Source organism: Molossus molossus, unplaced genomic scaffold (assembly GCF_014108415.1).
Source record: "Molossus molossus isolate mMolMol1 unplaced genomic scaffold, mMolMol1.p scaffold_m16_p_9, whole genome shotgun sequence".
NCBI classification, from domain to species: domain Eukaryota; kingdom Metazoa; phylum Chordata; class Mammalia; order Chiroptera; family Molossidae; genus Molossus; species Molossus molossus.
This window is the reverse complement of record NW_023425403.1, coordinates 1,522,813-1,540,935: the sequence shown is the minus strand read 5'-3', so window position 1 is coordinate 1,540,935 and position 18,123 is coordinate 1,522,813. Positions and strand designations below refer to the sequence as shown.

The following is an 18,123-nucleotide window of genomic DNA, read 5'->3' as shown; positions in this document are numbered from 1 at the left end:
GATCTTTGCCCCCAGGTTAGACTGACAGGCACCCAGACTTCACTGGGCGTGTGTCCATCTCCCCTTTGTTGGACCCCTTTTCCCAGTAACCTGTGGGGGGTGGGCAGGTGGTTCCCGGAGTGCGAAGCCGGAGCTTCCTGGGAAGCTGCCCAGATGCCCTGCGTCTGCTGTCTGGCCTCCCCTTCGCTCTCTGGTTGTTAACATTGGCCAGCTAGTTAGGACGGTAACTCACACGCGCCTCTGGAGGTTGATATGAATATCACGTCGTTGGGATTCGAATACTGACAGTAACAGGAAGTTTAAGTGTTGGTCCGAGGACCTCCAACTATTAACCCAACATGGTGAATCGCGTTGTGATCACGCCCGGCCTGCTTGGGAGAAAGAAAGACCACCATCATTTAGCCCCTAATGAAATGACCGACCTGGACAGTGGTCCTCAGCGTCTCTCCAAATCACAGAGAGAACACAGGCTCCCATCCTTCCTGTAGGAAGCACAAACCTACCTAGAAGAGTTCTTGCCAGACAGTTCAACCTGAATCTTCAAGCCTTTATCTGACTGACAGTTTGCAGGACAGCCAAGGACAGAGAGCGACACGCAGGTCTCCACGGTAACGTGATCAGCCACGTCGACAAGCGGGGCCTCCGCAAAGCCCAGAACCTCTGTTGTTCCATAAACGAACTGTCGGGAAGGAAATGGGAGAGAAACCATGTAACTCCACGGGGGCATCTCAGAGACACGCCAACCACGTCATATCCGAACCTTACTGGAGTCCCAAAGGATAATTAGATCATTTGTTAGACTATGGTAACTAGGACAGTTTGAATCCTAACTGGATAGTTGATGGTATTCAGGGTTTAGTGTGAGGATGTTTACTTATGATAATGGCATTATGGTCATTTCTTTTCAAAGGCATCTTAGTTTTTCAGAAACACATGCTGGCCTGTTTATGGACGGCTGACTTCATGCTTTGACATTTGCTTCAAAACAAACTGTGTTGGGAGGGAAGTTCGTAAAGATATACCTAAAAAAAAAAAAAAAAAGAATAGCTGTGAGTTGGTAATTATTGCAAATGAGCAGTGTGTATATATGGGTTCAGTACACTTTAATCTGTAATTGTGTTTATGTTCGAAATAATATTTTCATGCTACAAAGATAAAGAAAACAGCAACCCTCGGCAAGAAATGAGACTCTGAAGCCGTAAATTCTTCCTCCTATCACGCTGACTGAAAGTACTTTCTCTTATCACCTCTAGCATATTTTCCTTAATAACCAGCATAGTATAAACTGTGTTGTTTCTGAACATGACACAGTATCGGGCTCAGAGCCTCAGTGCGGCTGGTGAGCTCCCAGCTGCTGTGAACGTGGTCGTGTCCGTCGGTCTGCGAGACGGAACGAGGGCAGTACCTTCTGGCGAGGGCAGTAAGTGCTGGAGGAGCTCAGCTCTCTCGGGGGGAGGGGCAGCCGATGGTGGACTTGTAGATGCGGAGAGCACTCCGTGTTCAAGGTCACTCATTGGCGGTGGCAATCGATCAGATAAAATCCCGGCCGCCAGCATGTGGGCAGAGTCGACCGCCGTCCATTCAGGGAGCATGGGTTTGGAAAGCCACCGTGGATGGCATCCTTCGCTCTGACCACCCAGAGGTTTGCTCAGTCCATGTCCAGTGGTGACCAGTCCCAGAGAAACTGAACCCACCTAATGAAGTGTGCAGGAGCCTGAGGGGCCATCGGGGGCTCACTTGGTGACGAAGAGAGATGATTGAGTCAGGGACTGTGAATACAAGGCAGTCTGTGTGACGGAGACATCTTCTCCCCCTAATGTGACCCGCTGGGCGGCCAACACTAGAAGCAGGACGCCGTTCTGCCAGCTCACCTGGTGAAATCAGTGTTCCCGGGACCGGATTGAGGGAGGTGTCTCCCTCTCGGTGGATCTGTCTGTGGATGGAAATGCGATGAGCGAGGGGAGAGTGAAGGCTTCTGGGTGAGAGGACGGAGTCACCCAGGGCCTGGGGCAGAGACGCTCAAAGCCTTGGACGAGTGATCCCTCCACTCCTAACTGTCATGGAAGTGATATCGATCCAGGAGGGGCTTAGAAAGGGTGTCTCTCACCTGTTCCTCTGCTCCAAGGTGTACTGTTGAGCTCGGATGTCATCATGAAGTCTTGCAGGCTGGTGGGTGTGGCCACGGTCAAGGTGGCTTTGACTCCTCCGTGCTGATTCTAAGGGACACTGTGTGGGGCGTGGAGGACCACGTCCACCTCTCAGAGCGTGAGGGCATCCACTCTGGCTATGTGATTCATGTCGTCAGGCACAGATGGTGGACCTAGGGCCTTCCTAAGGATCACTGAGCCTACGGCTGGTGACTGGCGACAGAACTGTGCATGTCCTTGTCTTGTCCTCCAGAAGACAGCAGCTCCTTCTGTAAGGGACTTAGGCCAATAGACTCCAGCATCCCCGCGGCAAACATTTCGTGACTCAAGAGTGATGGGAAGTGATTTTGAATAACCTGAAGCGGTTTTAAGGCAGCAGCTACTTCTTGAACTGCCATAAACCTTGTCATGAAAGAGTTTGCCCAAAAAAGTCAACACATAGTTGTTTGGATGGTTGTCCACTTTGCCTTTGAAATTCGATACCTCTGATTGACTAGCTTAGGTCACATCGAGATTATCACTGCCGGGTCTTGGAGTAGAGGCTGGTTGACTTGGAGATCTCTGCCCAGAAGGCATCCACCACAGGAGCCTTATTGGTATTTTTATGACGTAAATTCACATTATTTTATTTCTGATTGAAAATGTAGTAGATGGCACATTTAAAACTGTGTGGATATAATTCAAAGTGATTTTGAGACAGAAGAACAATACTAGAGGCAGCACACATTCTGATTTGAAACTATATTACAAAGCTATACTAAGTCAAACTGCATGGCACTGGCATAAAAATAGTCATGGATCAGTAGAACAGAAGGACAGCCTAAAAGTAAACTCATGCACATATGGTCAATTAATCTATTAAAAAGGATCCAAGACTATACAGTGGGGAAGTGACAGTCTTTTCCATAAATGGGAAAATGGAGAAATTGGACAGCCACCTTCACACTGGATCAGTCTCATATAACACAGAAAAGTTAACTAAAAATGAATTAAAGACTTCAATGTGAGATCTCAAACCACGTAAATCCTAGAAGAAAACATTGGTGATGAGCTCCTTGACTTGGTGATGATTTTTAAAAATTTGACACCAAAAGTAAAACCAACAAAAGCTAAATTAACAAACGGAAGTGCACTGAACAAAAAAGCTTCTGCACAGCAAAAGACCAACAAAATGAAAAGGCAACCAATGGAGTGGGAGAACATATTACTGATTTTTTTTTTTAAGAGACAGGAACGGAGAGAGATAGAAATATCAATGTAAGAGATACATCGATTGCCTGCCTCCTGCACACCCTGCACTGGGGATCGAGCCTGCAACCCCGGGCATGTACCCTGACCAGAAATCGAGCCGGACCTCTCAGTCCATGGGACAACACTCAATCCACTGAGCTACATAGACCAGTCAGGGAGAACATATTTATAAATCATCTATCTGACAAAGTGTTAATAACGAAAATATATAAAAGCTCATACAGCTCAATATCAAAAAATAAACAATTTGATTTAAAAAATGGGCAGAAGAGATAAGTAGTAATTTTTCCAAAGAAGACATACAGATGGCCAACAGCTACTTTAAAGACGCTCAGCATCACTAATCATCAGGAAATGCAAATCAAAACCACAAGGAGAGGTCACCTCGTACCTGGTACAGTGGCCGTGACCAAAAAGACCCCAGTGAGGAGCGCGGGAGGACCTGGAGAGAAGGGAGCCTAACGCGCTCTTGGTGGGAACGTCAACTGGTGCAGCTGCTGTGGAAATAGTACGGAGGTTCCACAAATGTCAACGTAGGTACGGATGTGGAGTATTTACTGAGGTCTGTGTCCTCGAGGTGCAGCCGGTGGTAACAGGTGCCGTGACCTCCTTCCTTGTCAAAGCCGAGTGAGACCCATTGTACGGAGAGGCCACCCTCTTTGGTTCATGCATCCGGCGGCACTGGGTCGCGTCCAGCCTTGGCGTGGGCACAGTGCTGCTGTGAGCGTGGATCACACACACCCCTTCAACACCCTGCTGTGTACGTGTTTGGAGACATGCCCAGAAGCGGACGAGCTTGACCGTAGGTCATTGTATCTTTAATTAGTTGAGGGACTGCGTGATGTTGCCATAGCAGCCACATCGTGTTACATTTTTGCCAACACTGTTCCGAGGATTCCACTTTCCTCAATTTTCTTAATTTTTAATGTATCCATTGACATCCCCCCAGTTTAGCCTGTCAGAGAAATCCTGTAAGTGTGCATGTACCCAGAGGGAGGGCCCACCCGTGGAGGCCCCGCGGCCCCCCACACCCTTGTCTCCCCCACCAGTGCATCCGCACTAACTGCTGTTCTGCACTTACTTGGGACATTTATGCAGATGTTCATTTAAAAAGACGACAACCCCCTTAAAATGAACATAAATAACAAAAATAATTATTTTGTTTTAAACAAAGACAAGAAAAATAGGCTGAAGTGTAAGTAGACGTTTACGTTTCTGTGAAACCTTGTCACGCCAGCCTGGGAGGGCAGACCTGGTCTTCACAGCTCCCTCTGTGTCCGATTGCTGCGCTCGGTCATCGGGGTTGCAGTCAACGGGGAGATGAGGGGTCGCACCGGTAAATAGTTGGAAAATAGAGGAATCTATTATGAATCTTTTAGCGGATGGTGGGTGTTCTTTAATATTACACCCAACTTAACCAATGGCCATTTCTCAAAAGTTACCTGCAGAGTGGGGGTCTGAACTAGGCACGTGACTCTCACACGCTATTGGGGTGACACCCAGCTTGCATGCTGAGGGCATCTTTCACCCTGAATCGTACCACTGTCATTTCGAAGTTGCTGGCTCAGCGAGCCGTTCGGACTTCTGTTTGTTGTTGTCAGTAGCTAAATAAACAGATTCTGTACAACAGCTCTAAAGAAAAGACCACTGGTTAATATCACTGCCTATCTTGTCGGAAAGATCTCTGAGGGCTGAATGTTGTAAAGATGACAGAGGGAGGGTCCAGCTCCAAAATCTGTTTAAAAGCCAAAATGTCATCATCCGCAACAATGTCATCCATTGTCAGGAAATCATGACTGATTGTTCATTTTCAAGTATCACCAAGTGTGAAAATCCGGCAATGGTGACCTTGCGTGACGCTCCCCACTGGGTGACTAGTGAATCCGTCCATCCTAGACCGGGTCACACTGCCAGGCACCCTTGACTTGAAGAGAGGGACATTGTCTTCAGTAGCCCAGGCCTCGTCCAGGGCACCCTCCCTGGAGTGGACATTCTGCGTGTGAGACTCAATGTGATTCAGACTCTCCATCGCTTTGAAGACTGGGGGCCACACGGCGGGAATGGTGAGCGACCTCTAGGGGCGCAGGTAACCCCAGGTCGACAGCCAGCCAGAAGATGGAGACTCCGTCAGCACCCACAACAGTGGGGTTCCGCCGGCAACCCGACTGCACCTGGGAGAGGATTCTTCCGGAGACCCCAGCCGGGAAGTCGGCTTGGCCACCTCGACTTCAGACCCGGGTCACGGAGCCAGGTGAGCTGCACCTGGGTTTTCCACCTGCAGAGAGATCGGACACTAAATGGTGACTCGGTCAAGCCGCAACAATCAAAACAAGTACACTGGTCATAGTGTGTTCGTCTTTCATGTGGTTCTTTGTCTTATTTTTTCCATCACCAATGAACACACAGCTCGTTTATCTCTGACATCAGAGAACTGCACACGTTTCCCCTGCAGGCCAGCACCGTCCTTCCGACAGCGGACGTCCGTCCTGATACACCGCATCTCATCCAGCACAACGGGAAGAGGCAGACCCTGCAGCGCTGGTCCAATAGACGCGTCGCTTCCATCAATCCGTCCTTGGCATTCTGCACTGAACCTGTCACCAGGAGTGACCGAGGTGCCCGCAGTTTGCCCACCACTGCTTCTGCAGCAGCCTTCAGAAAGCAAATGCCTGCTCAGTGTGTATGTGGAAACAGGGCCTCAGGGCCCCCAGACCCAGGCCTCCCGTGGGAGAACGTGGAGCAGGGGGTGCCCGCTGTTCCTGCGGCCACTGGCACGTGGAGGCGGCTGCTTCCCAGTTCGCTTCCCCAGCCTGGTCCTCCTGATCCCGTCTCATGAACCACGGCCTCAGCGCCACCTCGGGTCTGACAGGCACTTCACACCGAAAACCACGCCCACGGCCTACTGGTCTGCACCCTCATTGCCTCGGGCGCCCCATCCTGGTACGGGGAGATGTCTCATCCGCTCTCCAGAACGTGGCCGGGGCTGAAATGTTGTGTTTGCATAATGACCCGGTAGGAAAAGCCGTCCTGGAAGAGGTGTACCTCCCACCCTGGAGTCCAGAAGGGGTGTTCCAGAGGGGTGAGGGCGCCCTGGGTCACACACGCGGTCCGGCCCGGCCTCGCTGCCCGCAGACTTCTCGCTGGTGCTTCCCCAGGGTGAGCCGTCAGTGGCGGTTTTGGGGGTGCTGTGAAGAGGCAGGACGGTGTCTACGGATCAGACACAACCCCCAGGGTAGACAGCAGAGCGTTTGAGAGCAGGAGAGGTGAGGCTGTCTCAGGCTCGGGCAGATACTGTCTGACACTTGGTCAGGATCATCCGCTTGACCCACAAGTCGATTCCTTGCCACTGAGACTGTCTCGGGCTCGGGCAGATACTGTCCGACACTTGGTCAGGATCATCTGCTTGACCCACAAGTCGATTCCTTGCCACTGGGATTTCGGACTACTGAAGTCGTTTTAGGGACTAAAATCTTTGTCTTTAAATGTTTGGCTTCCAAGATGGGCGAGAGCTTATTTCGGCTTCGCCCAGCACCTGCGCACTGACCGACCTCTGCGCGGCCCTCGGGTTTGGGGGGGAGGAGGACCTGCGCACTGACCGCCCTCTGCGCGGCCCTCCGGTTTAGGGGGAGGCAGACCTGGCACTGACTACCCCTCTGCGCGGCCCTCCGGTTTGGGGGGAGGCGGACCTGCGCACTGACCGCCCTCTGCGCGGCCCTCCGGTTGGGGGGGAGGCGGACCTGCGCACTGACCGCCCTCTGCGCGGCCCTCCGGTTGGGGGGGAGGCGGACCTGCGCACTGACCGCCCTCTGCGCGGCCCTCCGGTTTAGGGGGAGGCAGACCTGGCACTGACCACCCCTCTGCGCGGCCCTCGGGTTTGGGGGGGAGGTGGACCTGGCACTGACCACCCCTCTGCGCGGCCCTCCGGTTTGGGGGGAGGCGGACCTGCGCACTGACCGCCCTCTGCGCGGCCCTCCGGTTGGGGGGGAGGCGGAGAGGCGGACGCGTCCGTGGGCCTCAGTGGTGCTTGTGCCCATCAGCATCTTCTGTGGGAACCTGTCGGCCCCTAAACAGGTTCTTCCTCCTCCGTTTCCTTCACGCAGCGCCTCTCAGAAAACACCCAGCAGTTAATTTCTCGGAGACGTCTGTGACAGTCCCCTCCCGGAGAAATTTTATTATTCCCATGCAAAGAATATACAGTTTTGTCCTTTTCTTCACCACATTAAGTTTGATTTAATATGCCATTTAATGAAATCAATGAGGCTATTCCAAAAGCACAGGGGAAAACAGCAAAATAATAGTGCTTAGGAAGCCGGAATAATTAAAGCGAGAGTGGGGGGAGGAGGCGCGAGGACTGGAAACGCCGCCAGGACCCAGAGGCAGACGCGACTGGGGGCGCGCTGGGCACTGACGCCCAGTGGTCTCCTTAGCAGGGCAGAGAGAGAGGGGCCCAGCCCTGGCGGGTCCCCTTCGGTGATGTCATCGCAGTGCCCCTCTGAGGGGGCTGGAGAGGTGCCCGCCTCTGTCCTCAGAACTGGGGGTCTGTCCGTACCCCACACCCGTGCGCCCTCCGCCTGGCCCAGGAGCCTGCTGCTTCCCCAGCGAGGAAAACAGTGAGGCTCAGAGTTGCGCCAACGGGGCAGCGCTGGATGGTGCGGAGCCGGACAGATAGCCGGTGTTTGGGTGCAGCTCAGTCCTTCCGCTACTCCAAAGGCACTGCTGGAACCCCCCACCCATCCCTCCTGCGGGGGCCACTTGGAGCAGGGTCGCCCTGTGAAGGTTTGACACTCTGCCCTGAATCGCGTCTCCCAGGGCTCAGCCTCGTGCCTGCCGCCAGGTCCCCTCTGAGCCTCCCTGGGGCTCAGGGCAGAGAAACGTGCTTTTGTTCTCTGGACAGAAGCAAGACCCGGCACATGCTGTGAGCTCTCTCCCACGTCTCAGAGGTCGGCACACATGCTGTGAGCTCTCTCCCACGTCTCAGAGGTCGGCACACATGCTGTGAGCTCTCTCCCACGTCTCAGAGGTCGGCACACATGCTGTGAGCTCTCTCCCACATCTCAGAGGTCGGCACACATGCTGTGAGCTCTCTCCCACATCTCAGAGGTCAGCGTCAGTGCTGACAGCTGCTTGGAGGGGTGGGCCCCTGTGACAGGAAGCAGCCTTCCTGGGAGTCAATGGGCCCTCGCTGCCCTGAAGGGACGCATCCCGCATGGAAGGCCTATCCTATCTGACTGCACTGAGGGCCTGTGGGGCTCGGCTCCTGTCACCTGACCCACAGGACATGGAGAGGAGGGGCAGGGGCCCCCCTTTCCTTCAGTCGGTAACTAGGACCAGGATTTCTGGTCAGGGCTCCTCAGTTTGGGGAAGCGGCGCACATCCATCCCAGTGTGCAGAGGACATCACAGCCACAGAGCTGGCCCAGCACCGAGTCTCAGCCCACAGGAGAAGGTATTTGCCAACGCGGGAGTTGAAAAGGCCACCTCGTGTCTATTTATATTTAAATAATTAAGGTGCTTATTGGTTTATTCTTTGAGATCATTCTTACCATTATTTTCTCTCGCCTATACATTATTTTGTGGGAAGTTGAATTGTCACTACGCCATTTATTTTAACATAGAAATGATTCATTTTATTGGACGGCCAACATATTGGTTATTGATTACTGAACGATACCTACGTGCCAGTTTCTCAGGTGGAGATCAGGACATGGTCCCGATTCCTTGGGACCACACTAGGGAGTCGTTTCGTTCCCAGCCTCCTGCGTGTGGTGGTGTTGGGGGGACAGTGACGGAAGGAGCGGTGACGACTCCGAGCAGCGGGGCACCCCCGAGCGGTGGCCTCCCTCCTGCGTGTGGTGGTGTTGGGGGGACAGAAAGGAAAGGAGCGACGACACTGAGCAGCGGTGCACCCCTGAGCGGTGGCCCCCCTCCTGCGTGTGGTGGTGTTGGGGGGACAGTGACGGAAGGAGCGGTTACAACTCCGAGCAGCGGGGCACCCCCGAGCGGTGGCCTCCCTCCTGCGTGTGGTGGTGTTGGGGGGACAGTGACGGAAGGAGCGGTTACAACTCCGAGCAGCGGGGCACCCCCGAGCGGTGGCCTCCCTCCTGCGTGTGGTGGTGTTGGGGGGACAGTGACGGAAGGAGCGGTTACAACTCCGAGCAGCGGGGCACCCCCGAGCGGTGGCCTCCCTCCTGCGTGTGGTGGTGTTGGGGGGACAGTGACGGAAGGAGCGGTTACAACTCCGAGCAGCGGGGCACCCCGAGCGGTGGCCCCCCTCCTGCGTGTGGTGGTGTTGGGGGGACAGTGACGGAAGGAGCGGTTACAACTCCGAGCAGCGGGGCACCCCCGAGCGGTGGCCCCCCTCCTGCGTGTGGTGGTGTTGGGGGGACAGTGACGGAAGGAGCGGTGACGACTCCGAGCAGCGGGGCACCCCCGAGCGGTGGCCTCCCTCCTGCGTGTGGTGGTGTTGGGGGGACAGAAAGGAAAGGAGCGACGACACTGAGCAGCGGTGCACCCCTGAGCGGTGGCCCCCCTCCTGCGTGTGGTGGTGTTGGGGGGACAGTGATGGAAGGAGCGGTTACAACTCCGAGCAGCGGGGCACCCCCGAGCGGTGGCCTCCCTCCTGCGTGTGGTGGTGTTGGGGGGACAGTGACGGAAGGAGCGGTTACAACTCCGAGCAGCGGGGCACCCCGAGCGGTGGCCTCCCTCCTGCGTGTGGTGGTGTTGGGGGGACAGTGACGGAAGGAGCGGTTACAACTCCGAGCAGCGGGGCACCCCCGAGCGGTGGCCTCCCTCCTGCGTGTGGTGGTGTTGGGGGGACAGTGATGGAAGGAGCGGCGACGACTCTGAGCAGCGGGGCACCCCCGAGCAGTGGCCCCCCTCCTGCGTGTGGTGATGTTGGGGGGACAATGAGGGAAGGAGCAGCGACGACTCTGAGCAGCGGGGCACCCCCGAGCAGTGGCCTCCCTCCTGCAGTGTTCGCACGTGCCGGCTGCTGGGGCCGAAGCATCGAGGCGCTGCTGGTGTACCTCGTTTCCTCTGGACCCCGATGCCGGGGGGCAGGGCATCACCTGCGTTGTGCAGAGGAGGGACCAAGACAGAGGGACACTGTCACCCGCCAAGATGACATCTCTAACGAGTGATGACCCAAGCTCACACCTAACTCCGGAACCCGCGCTCTGTGCCTGGGAGGCTCGGCCTGTTAGAGGACATGCGGTGAGACGCTGAGACGGACGTGCCCCAGCTCCTGGCTCCGCTGACCAGGCCGCGGTGACACGCGCCGCAGGCTGGGCTCACGAACGACCCTGCTGCCTCCCGCAGTCCGGGGCTGGAAGTCCAGCGTCCGGCTCCAGCAGGTCCTGTGTCTGCTGAGAACTTCCCGGCTCACAGACGCTGTCGTCTTCGTCCTCACATGGGTCAGGGCGAGGGGACCCTGCAGTCCTTGTGTAAGAGCCGAATCCCACTCCTGGGGCCCACCCTCGTGACCGCATCACCTCCCAAAGGCTCCGCCTCCTGACGCCGCCACCTTGGGGTCGGGATCCCACATGAACTTTCTAGGACACGGTGTCAGCCCGCAGCCGAGCAGGAGGCCCTGAGGCCACCGCCCAGCAGCCTGCCCTCCACCTGCTCACAGGGCACCTGGTTCGACGGCAGCTCCATTCAGTCCGGCAGGAGCTGTGCATCCGTCCACTGGTCACCGGAAGATGCCGCGATGTCCCCAAGTCCACCCGGTGACAAACTGTGGAGGGACAGCAGGACCCTGCTGGGAGTGAAATGCCGACGAGCAGAACGAGTGATAGGACAGCAGCCCCCTCAGCACCCGAGCCCCTGTCTGGTGGACGAGAAGATGCCAGGCTGCGGCACAGGGTCCCAGAGAACTCCAGAAGTAGGAGCAGCCCGTCTGCTACCCTGCCGTTTTCTGGTGTGTGTGTTGTGATCCTCACCCGAGGACATGTGTATCGGTTCTATTTTTTTGTTTGTTTGTTTTTAACTTTTTTTCTTTATTGATTTTAGAGAGAGAGGAAGGGAGAGAGAGAGATAGAAACATCAACGAGAGAGAAACATCGACTGGCCGCCTCCTGCAAATCCCCCACTGGGGCCTGTGCCCACAACCTGGGTATGTGCCCTGACCAGGAATTGAACTGGCAACCTCCTGGTGCAGGATCAACGCTCAACCACTGAGCCACACCGGCCGGGCTGTTTATTGATGTTAAAGAGGAAGGGAGAGGAACATCCATGTGGGAGAGAAACACTGATCACAACTGGGCACGGATCCCAGGAGCCAGGGTGAGCCTGCCCAGGGATCACAGGAGGATGCTTCTGCTGCATCCAACGCACTGCCCTCTGGTGCTCAGGATGATGCTCCCGCTGAGACACCTGTGGCTGACCCTACCTTTCAGGCAGCAGTCACACACCGTACAGGACAGAATGGCTCTGGGAGCCCCACGGGGGACATCACAGTAGGACATTGTTTCACACGAAGAAACATAGACGAGAGAGTGTGTTGAAGGAAAAAGACACACGCTCTGTATTGGAAAGTGTGGACTCTCAGAGGTTATTCTGTTCAGACCCCTGAACGGTTTATATGTCTCTGTACGGGGCTCACGGTGGGATGGTTAGTGGTTGGGGGGCACATCATCACCCCCTTTCTCTCTCTTCCCCGAGTTCCCCAGTTTTCTCAGTGGGTGCCCCTTCCTTTCCCTCTGGACCCCATGGCCCCCTACAGCTCCCTGTTTTGGAGGAAATGATTGGAGTAACTCCTGTGGAGTAACCCAGTGAATCACTGCAAAGCGGAGTGAAAGACACTGAATCCCCCCGCATTCACACTGAATCCCACCACATTCCCAGTTAATCCCCAGCGGCCTTCGGTCTGACAACTTAAATCCCAGGAGACATATCACCTAGTGTTTAGTAAAGCACACGGAGACACATACTGTAAAGTTAATTGCCTTCTCATAGTGCGTTTTGCTGTAATCACACTCTAAGTTGGTGAAGAAGCCAATAAGCAGTGCGGGGGGGTGTCCCCACTAATCCTCACACGCCTCGCCCAGGATCATCTGCGCCGCGATGCGCCTTTGCAGGGAAGGTGCGTCTTTGAATTTAAGGGCCATCTTAAGTGCCATAGGACTGAAAGGTTCCGATCAGCAGGCGACAGGGCACATGAGCATTGAAACTGTTAACATCACGAAGCATAAGAAATGGATACATGTAGCTTTTCAGATGCAACGGTCTCTCAGAACAGTGAGCTTACATAGGACCATGGTATACGGGATGATTTAAGAATAACATTGAAATGTAATAATCTAGTTCCTAAAACTTGGTTGTCAGTTTTCCTCCAGGGTCCACGTTCAAGGACATTGTAAAATCTAATAATAAAAAAAAAGTAAAAATACCTGAATATAGGTAAGCCTGTGAGGGCAGCTACTGGCAAAATAATCTAACAAAAGAAAACAATGATTTCTAGATTTTAAAAAATATTGTAGTCATCACTGAACTCCCTTTAAAATCATGTATAGGAGGGAATAGTAAGATTTATCTCAAAAAATAAATGAACAGCGACACTGATTATTTTTGATGCAAATAAAGGAGAGAGGTCATGAACCCCGTCAGTAAATATCGTCTTGTATGTGTTGGCAGAGGTGCTACGGTCAAGACCTCTGCGTTACAACGGGGGGCGCCCTGGTATGGCTTTCCATCCCCTGCCCCCAGCCCTGGGGATTGAGGGTCTCCACCAGGAACCCAATGCCGCCGTTGACCCGTGAATCTGCTCCGAGTTGGCTGATGTGGGCCCAAGGTGTCTGGGGTCAGACACAACGCCGGGACTGGGCACGGAAACTGACAAACAGAAAAGAAACCAAATGAGCTAAGCAAACGCATGCAAACCCGGGTAACTGGCTAAGAACAGGAAGCCTGCAGGGTCGCCCCGCCTGGGCTCCTCATTCACTGGGTCTGGGCTGGACCGAGAGCGAGCCTTCGTATCACCCAGGGGAGTGATTCCTTCACCCCTTCCGAGACCCGACGATGCACGGGCTCCGCGCTCTGATCACGGATCGCTTTGGGCTGTGGAGGAATCCCCCTGCGATCTGTCCTCCTGGGGTGTGCATGCAGCTCCTTTCTGTCTGCCCCCCACCCGCCCCGCCTGCTGCACTGTCCCCCAAGTGGGAGTCTGTCCTGCCCGAGGGGAGCTGTAGGCGGCAGGAGGAGGAGAGGGGGCCCCAGGGAGCAAGGGGAGAGCAGAAGGCCCGGGGTGCACTCAGGAGGCTGGAGCTGCAGTGTCCAGTCAGAAGAGCTCGGCCCAGAGGCTGCCCAGGACCTCTGCCGGGCTCAGTCCGCAGCAGAAAGGCACCATCTTTCCGGAGGGGAAAAAAAAATCCCTGGTGGAAATTAGCTCAGCACATTTTTTTGCAAAATTTTAAAAAACCCTGGGACCTTCAGACAGGCCCTGTGTATCCGGATCCCTTGACCGCGCCTGGCGACTGCTTATGTTTTCTTTTCATTCTCCGGTGTGTGGAGTCCTGCTTGTCTGCTTTGTCTGCGTTGGGCGACATGTGCTTTGTGTTTATTCTGCCCACTGATTCTCTGTTCCTTGTGCTTGTGCCTCCTCCCTCCTGAGCAAGTTCAAGGGGAGATTTCAGCCCAAGAGGGCGGCGCCGAGGTTGCCCCAGAGCCTGTCCTGGGAGATGGGACCCATCCAGCAGCCGGGAGGACTGTGAGAGAGCAGTTTCCAGACCTTTGCCCTGTTCCGGTGGTGCTTGTGGTCACCATGCAGACAGGACATAGACGGAGGGTGCACAGGAAGGAGAAGAAGGACGCCTGGGGTCTGTGCTGCTTCTCGGGAAGGGCGTTGGGGGCAGGTGCTCAGTGGGAGCCTTTGGGGTGACTTGTGTGAACAGGACCAGAGAAGGAGTCATGGGGGAGGGAGAGGCTGGTGCCTGAGGGTTCAGCCTCGGCGATTATGCGCAGGGCGCTGGGGCTGAAATAACTCAGGGTGGCCCTGCGCTGGGCCTTGGTCCTCACGTGGGTTCGTCCCTGGTGTGGCGTGCCCCTGGAGGTGACGTGGGCAGGCGTCTGTCTGCCACGGAGGGGTCCTGAAAGGGGTCCTGAACAGTGGCCGCTGGCCGGGCGTTCTGGGAGGGCATCTCCATGTCGCCCCGGTGCCCTCGGCATCAGGAGTGGGGTCCCTCATCTCCAATCCACACTCTCACCTGGACAAGGACACAGGTGAAGGACTCACACTCACTGGGAAAGGTTAGACAACCCGGTTTATCTCAGATAACTTGTTTGTCAGGTTACGTGATTAGATCAACGGGAACATGATTTGAAACCCGCAGCCAGACTCCACTGGGTGATGCCAGGGAGGGCGCAGATCCGGGACCCCGATGGGCTAATGTGAGCGCGGCGTCCACACACCCCTGCCTCAGAGGGCTGTGGGGGCCAAAGTCACCATGTGCTGGAAGGTGCTTCCTAACGTAGAGGGCATTTCAAGATGCCACCGTGACGCGGCGAGACGGGAAGTGGCGTGAGGGACTCCGCGAGGTGGTGTCACAGAGACCTGGTCCCGGAGTGACCAGAAGGGAAGGAGAGTGGAGAGGAAACAGGCGTCTAGTAACATCAGCGATGAAAGGATGATCCCAGACGGGAATCCCCAGCACGCCCAGGGCAGCCATTTGGGTGCGAGTGATCGGAAGTGACAGCAAACACTGTCAGGTGCCGAGCTGGCCTGTGCAGGGTCCCCTGGCGAAGACAGTGCGTCCATGGTGTCGAGACCTGCGGTCCTTACCAGCATGCCCTCTGTGTTAGGGCTCCCCAGAGATCCAGACCTAGAGGAGCATGTATAATATATACGGGTTATTGTAAGAAATCTGCTCTCAGGATGATGGAGCTGAGAAGCCCCAACATCTTCGGGGTGAGTTGGGGGGAGCGGCAGGGCAGTGGTCGCTGCAGTTTCTGTCCAGGGGCTGGCAGCCTCGGACCCAGGGAGAACGCGTGTTTCCGTTTGAACCTGAGGTCAGGAAAAACATCAGTTCCCCAGTGTGACGTCAGCCACGCAGGAAGAATTCTCCTACCTGGAAGAGTGTCAGGTTTTTGTTCGAGTCGACCTTCAGCCGGTTAGGTGAGGCCCACCCACATTAGGGAGGGCAGTGTGCTTTCCTCTGTCTATCAACTTCAAGGTTACTCTCATCACAAAACACCCGCAGTGAGTCCCTGAGAACTGCCTGGCCAGCGTGGCTCAGCGCATTGAGCATCGTCCATGGACTGAGAGGTCCTGGTTCGAGTCCCAAGTCAGGGCACGTGCTCAGGTTGCAGGCTTGGTCCCCAGTAGGGGGCGTGCAGGAGGCAGCCGATACATGTTTCTCTCTCTCAACAATGTTTCTCTCTCTCTTTCTCTCTCTAAAAAATCAATAAAAACATCTTAAAAAAAAAAAAAGGGATCGCCGAGAATAATGTTTGACCAACTACCTTGGCACTATGTAGCCCAGTCAAGTTGACCCCAGAAAGTTATCCATCACAGCCATTTTCCAGATAAACTGACACTCTCTGGGTGAAGTAACCTACACAGGTCACAGGGCTACCGAGTTGTAAGCAGAGATCTGAACCCGGATCGTAATGCTTCCCCTCCTCCGGGTCTAGTTCCACGTATGTGAACCAGAAGTTAAAATATTATTTTCTACTTTTTTCCCACAAATGCCTTCACACATTTTTTTTTAATTTATTTATTTTAAGAAGGGACGAGAAGAGTAGAATGTCTTACAATGTGTGGTCCATGTCCTGGAGAAATTAGGACACTGACTGAAGTCTGAGAACCAGGACTTTAGACAGCAAAATCCCACACATTCTCTTCGTGTTGCATATCAGTTATACGGTCTGGAGGGACTTGGCTTCTTTCACTTTGTCCCCAACGACTCGAACGTGCGTTTCTCACACGAGCTCTCCCTCTGCGCATCTCTGCTGAACTTGGCGTGATTACATGTGTCTGCGAATGAACAGATGAGCGGCTTCCTTTGTATCCAGCATCTCCGTGACTGTAGCGAGTTTAGAAAATGCCACAGTCACTGCTCCTCAGCTGAGTCAGGAATCAGCCCGAGCACAGTGGTGAAATGATGACCCAGGGGACCCACCGCCGCTGGTGCGTGGCTCTGGGTACAAGGTCGGCAGTACGTGTCACCTTTAGCTTCTGGCGTGATGATACAATGTGGCCCTGCCGTGGACAGCCTTGCATTGCTCACAAACACCTCCTGGACTTCCTTTGCTTTGCACCTTTCGCCCCAGAACGCGACCCGTTTCCCCGACGTGGTGGGAAACCAGGAAAGCCCAGGGCAGACGCTGGGCTCTGGTTTCTCTTCCTTCCTCCCTGCTAATGGCTTCATTTTGTCTCTTCCAGTGAAAAAGGCCATTGAACTGAAGTCAAGAGGAGTGAAGATGCTGCCCAGCAAGGAGAACAGCCACAAGCACTCTGTCTGTGAGTCCGCCTTTGTCTGCAGGGTCGGCGCGTCAGCCGGGGGCTCGGGGGGGGGGGGGGCTCTGAGCGTTTCTGGGGGAGTCCTTCTACAAACCACTGTTCACGCTTTGGCTCTGCCCGCCTTCCTGCCTCCAGACACTTTCTGGAGAAAGAACGTATGCTGACTTCACGCAGTTGGGGAAGGATGTCTGCTGGTCCTACCTCCTCAACGGATCTCAAAATCTATCTCCTAAATTAATCTCCGCCTCATGGTCCCCGGTCACTGCCGAGGTCTCCCTCTTAACCGGTGTTTCTCTCCCAGGCTCTCTCCACTCTGGTATCTCACCCCCCTCACCCCACGCGTCTCTGGGACACAGAAGCCTGGTCTTGCCTTGTTCCTGTTCAGATATTCTTGGTCACGCGTGGTCTGAAGAATGAGATAGCGTTAGGGCAACGAGCCATCCTTCCACGAGAGCGGGAATGCGGAGACCGGTCCCTGCGGGTACCGCTTGGGTAGCCCCGCGCACGGTGGACTCTCGGTCACTAGCTGTTGAATAGAGGGAGGGACCCCTGCCACCCACATTCCTGGGGTCCACGCCCTTCATCGTCACTTCGCCAAAAGGGCCACCTCACTGTCCTTGACCACATCCTGTGCTTCTCTGCGAGAAACACCCTCTCTCTTCACTGAACACGAACGCCTGCATGGTACTTAGGTCCGATCTGAGTTTCCTTTTCTTTATTATTATTATTATTATTTTTAATTTTATTTTTGTTACAGATGTTTCTCCTTTTTTACCCCATTGACACCCTCCTCCCCATCCCCCACACCCCGTCCCCGGCTTTGTTATCCGTGTCCATTGGTTATGCGTACATGCATGTAACTTCTGTGGTTTATCTCCTCCCTCCCCCGACCACCCCCTATTCTGAGGGTTGTCAGTCTGTATCCTAGACCCTGTTTCTGGGTCTACCCTATTCCTCAGACTGTTAAGTTCGTTATATTCCACAAATAAGTGAGATCATGTGGTATTTGTCTTTTTCTGCTTGAATTGCTTCACGTAGAATAATACTTTCCAGGTCCCTCCATGTTGTCTCAAAGGATAAGAGATCTTTCTTTCTTACAGCTGCGTAGTACTCCATTGTGTACATGTACCACAGCTTTTTTATCCCCTTGTCTACTGATGGACATTTGGGCTGTTTCCAGATCTTAGCTATTGTAAATAGCGAGGCTACAAACATGGGGGGTACATATATTCTTTCTGATTGGTGTTTCAGGCTTCTTAGGGTATATTCC

At 54.4% G+C, this 18,123-nt stretch overlaps 1 protein-coding gene across 1 annotated transcript in view; it reads left to right on the top strand.

Annotated features, from left to right (window-relative positions):
- CSMD1 (CUB and Sushi multiple domains 1) overlaps nucleotides 1–18,123 on the top strand; it is a 1,021,666-nt gene that overhangs the window by 582,585 nt on the left and 420,958 nt on the right. Inside the window, exon 7 of the mRNA XM_036250552.1 lies at nucleotides 16,776–16,853. Coding sequence (XP_036106445.1) covers nucleotides 16,776–16,853 — 78 coding nt within the window. The remainder of the gene's footprint in view (nucleotides 1–16,775; nucleotides 16,854–18,123) is intronic.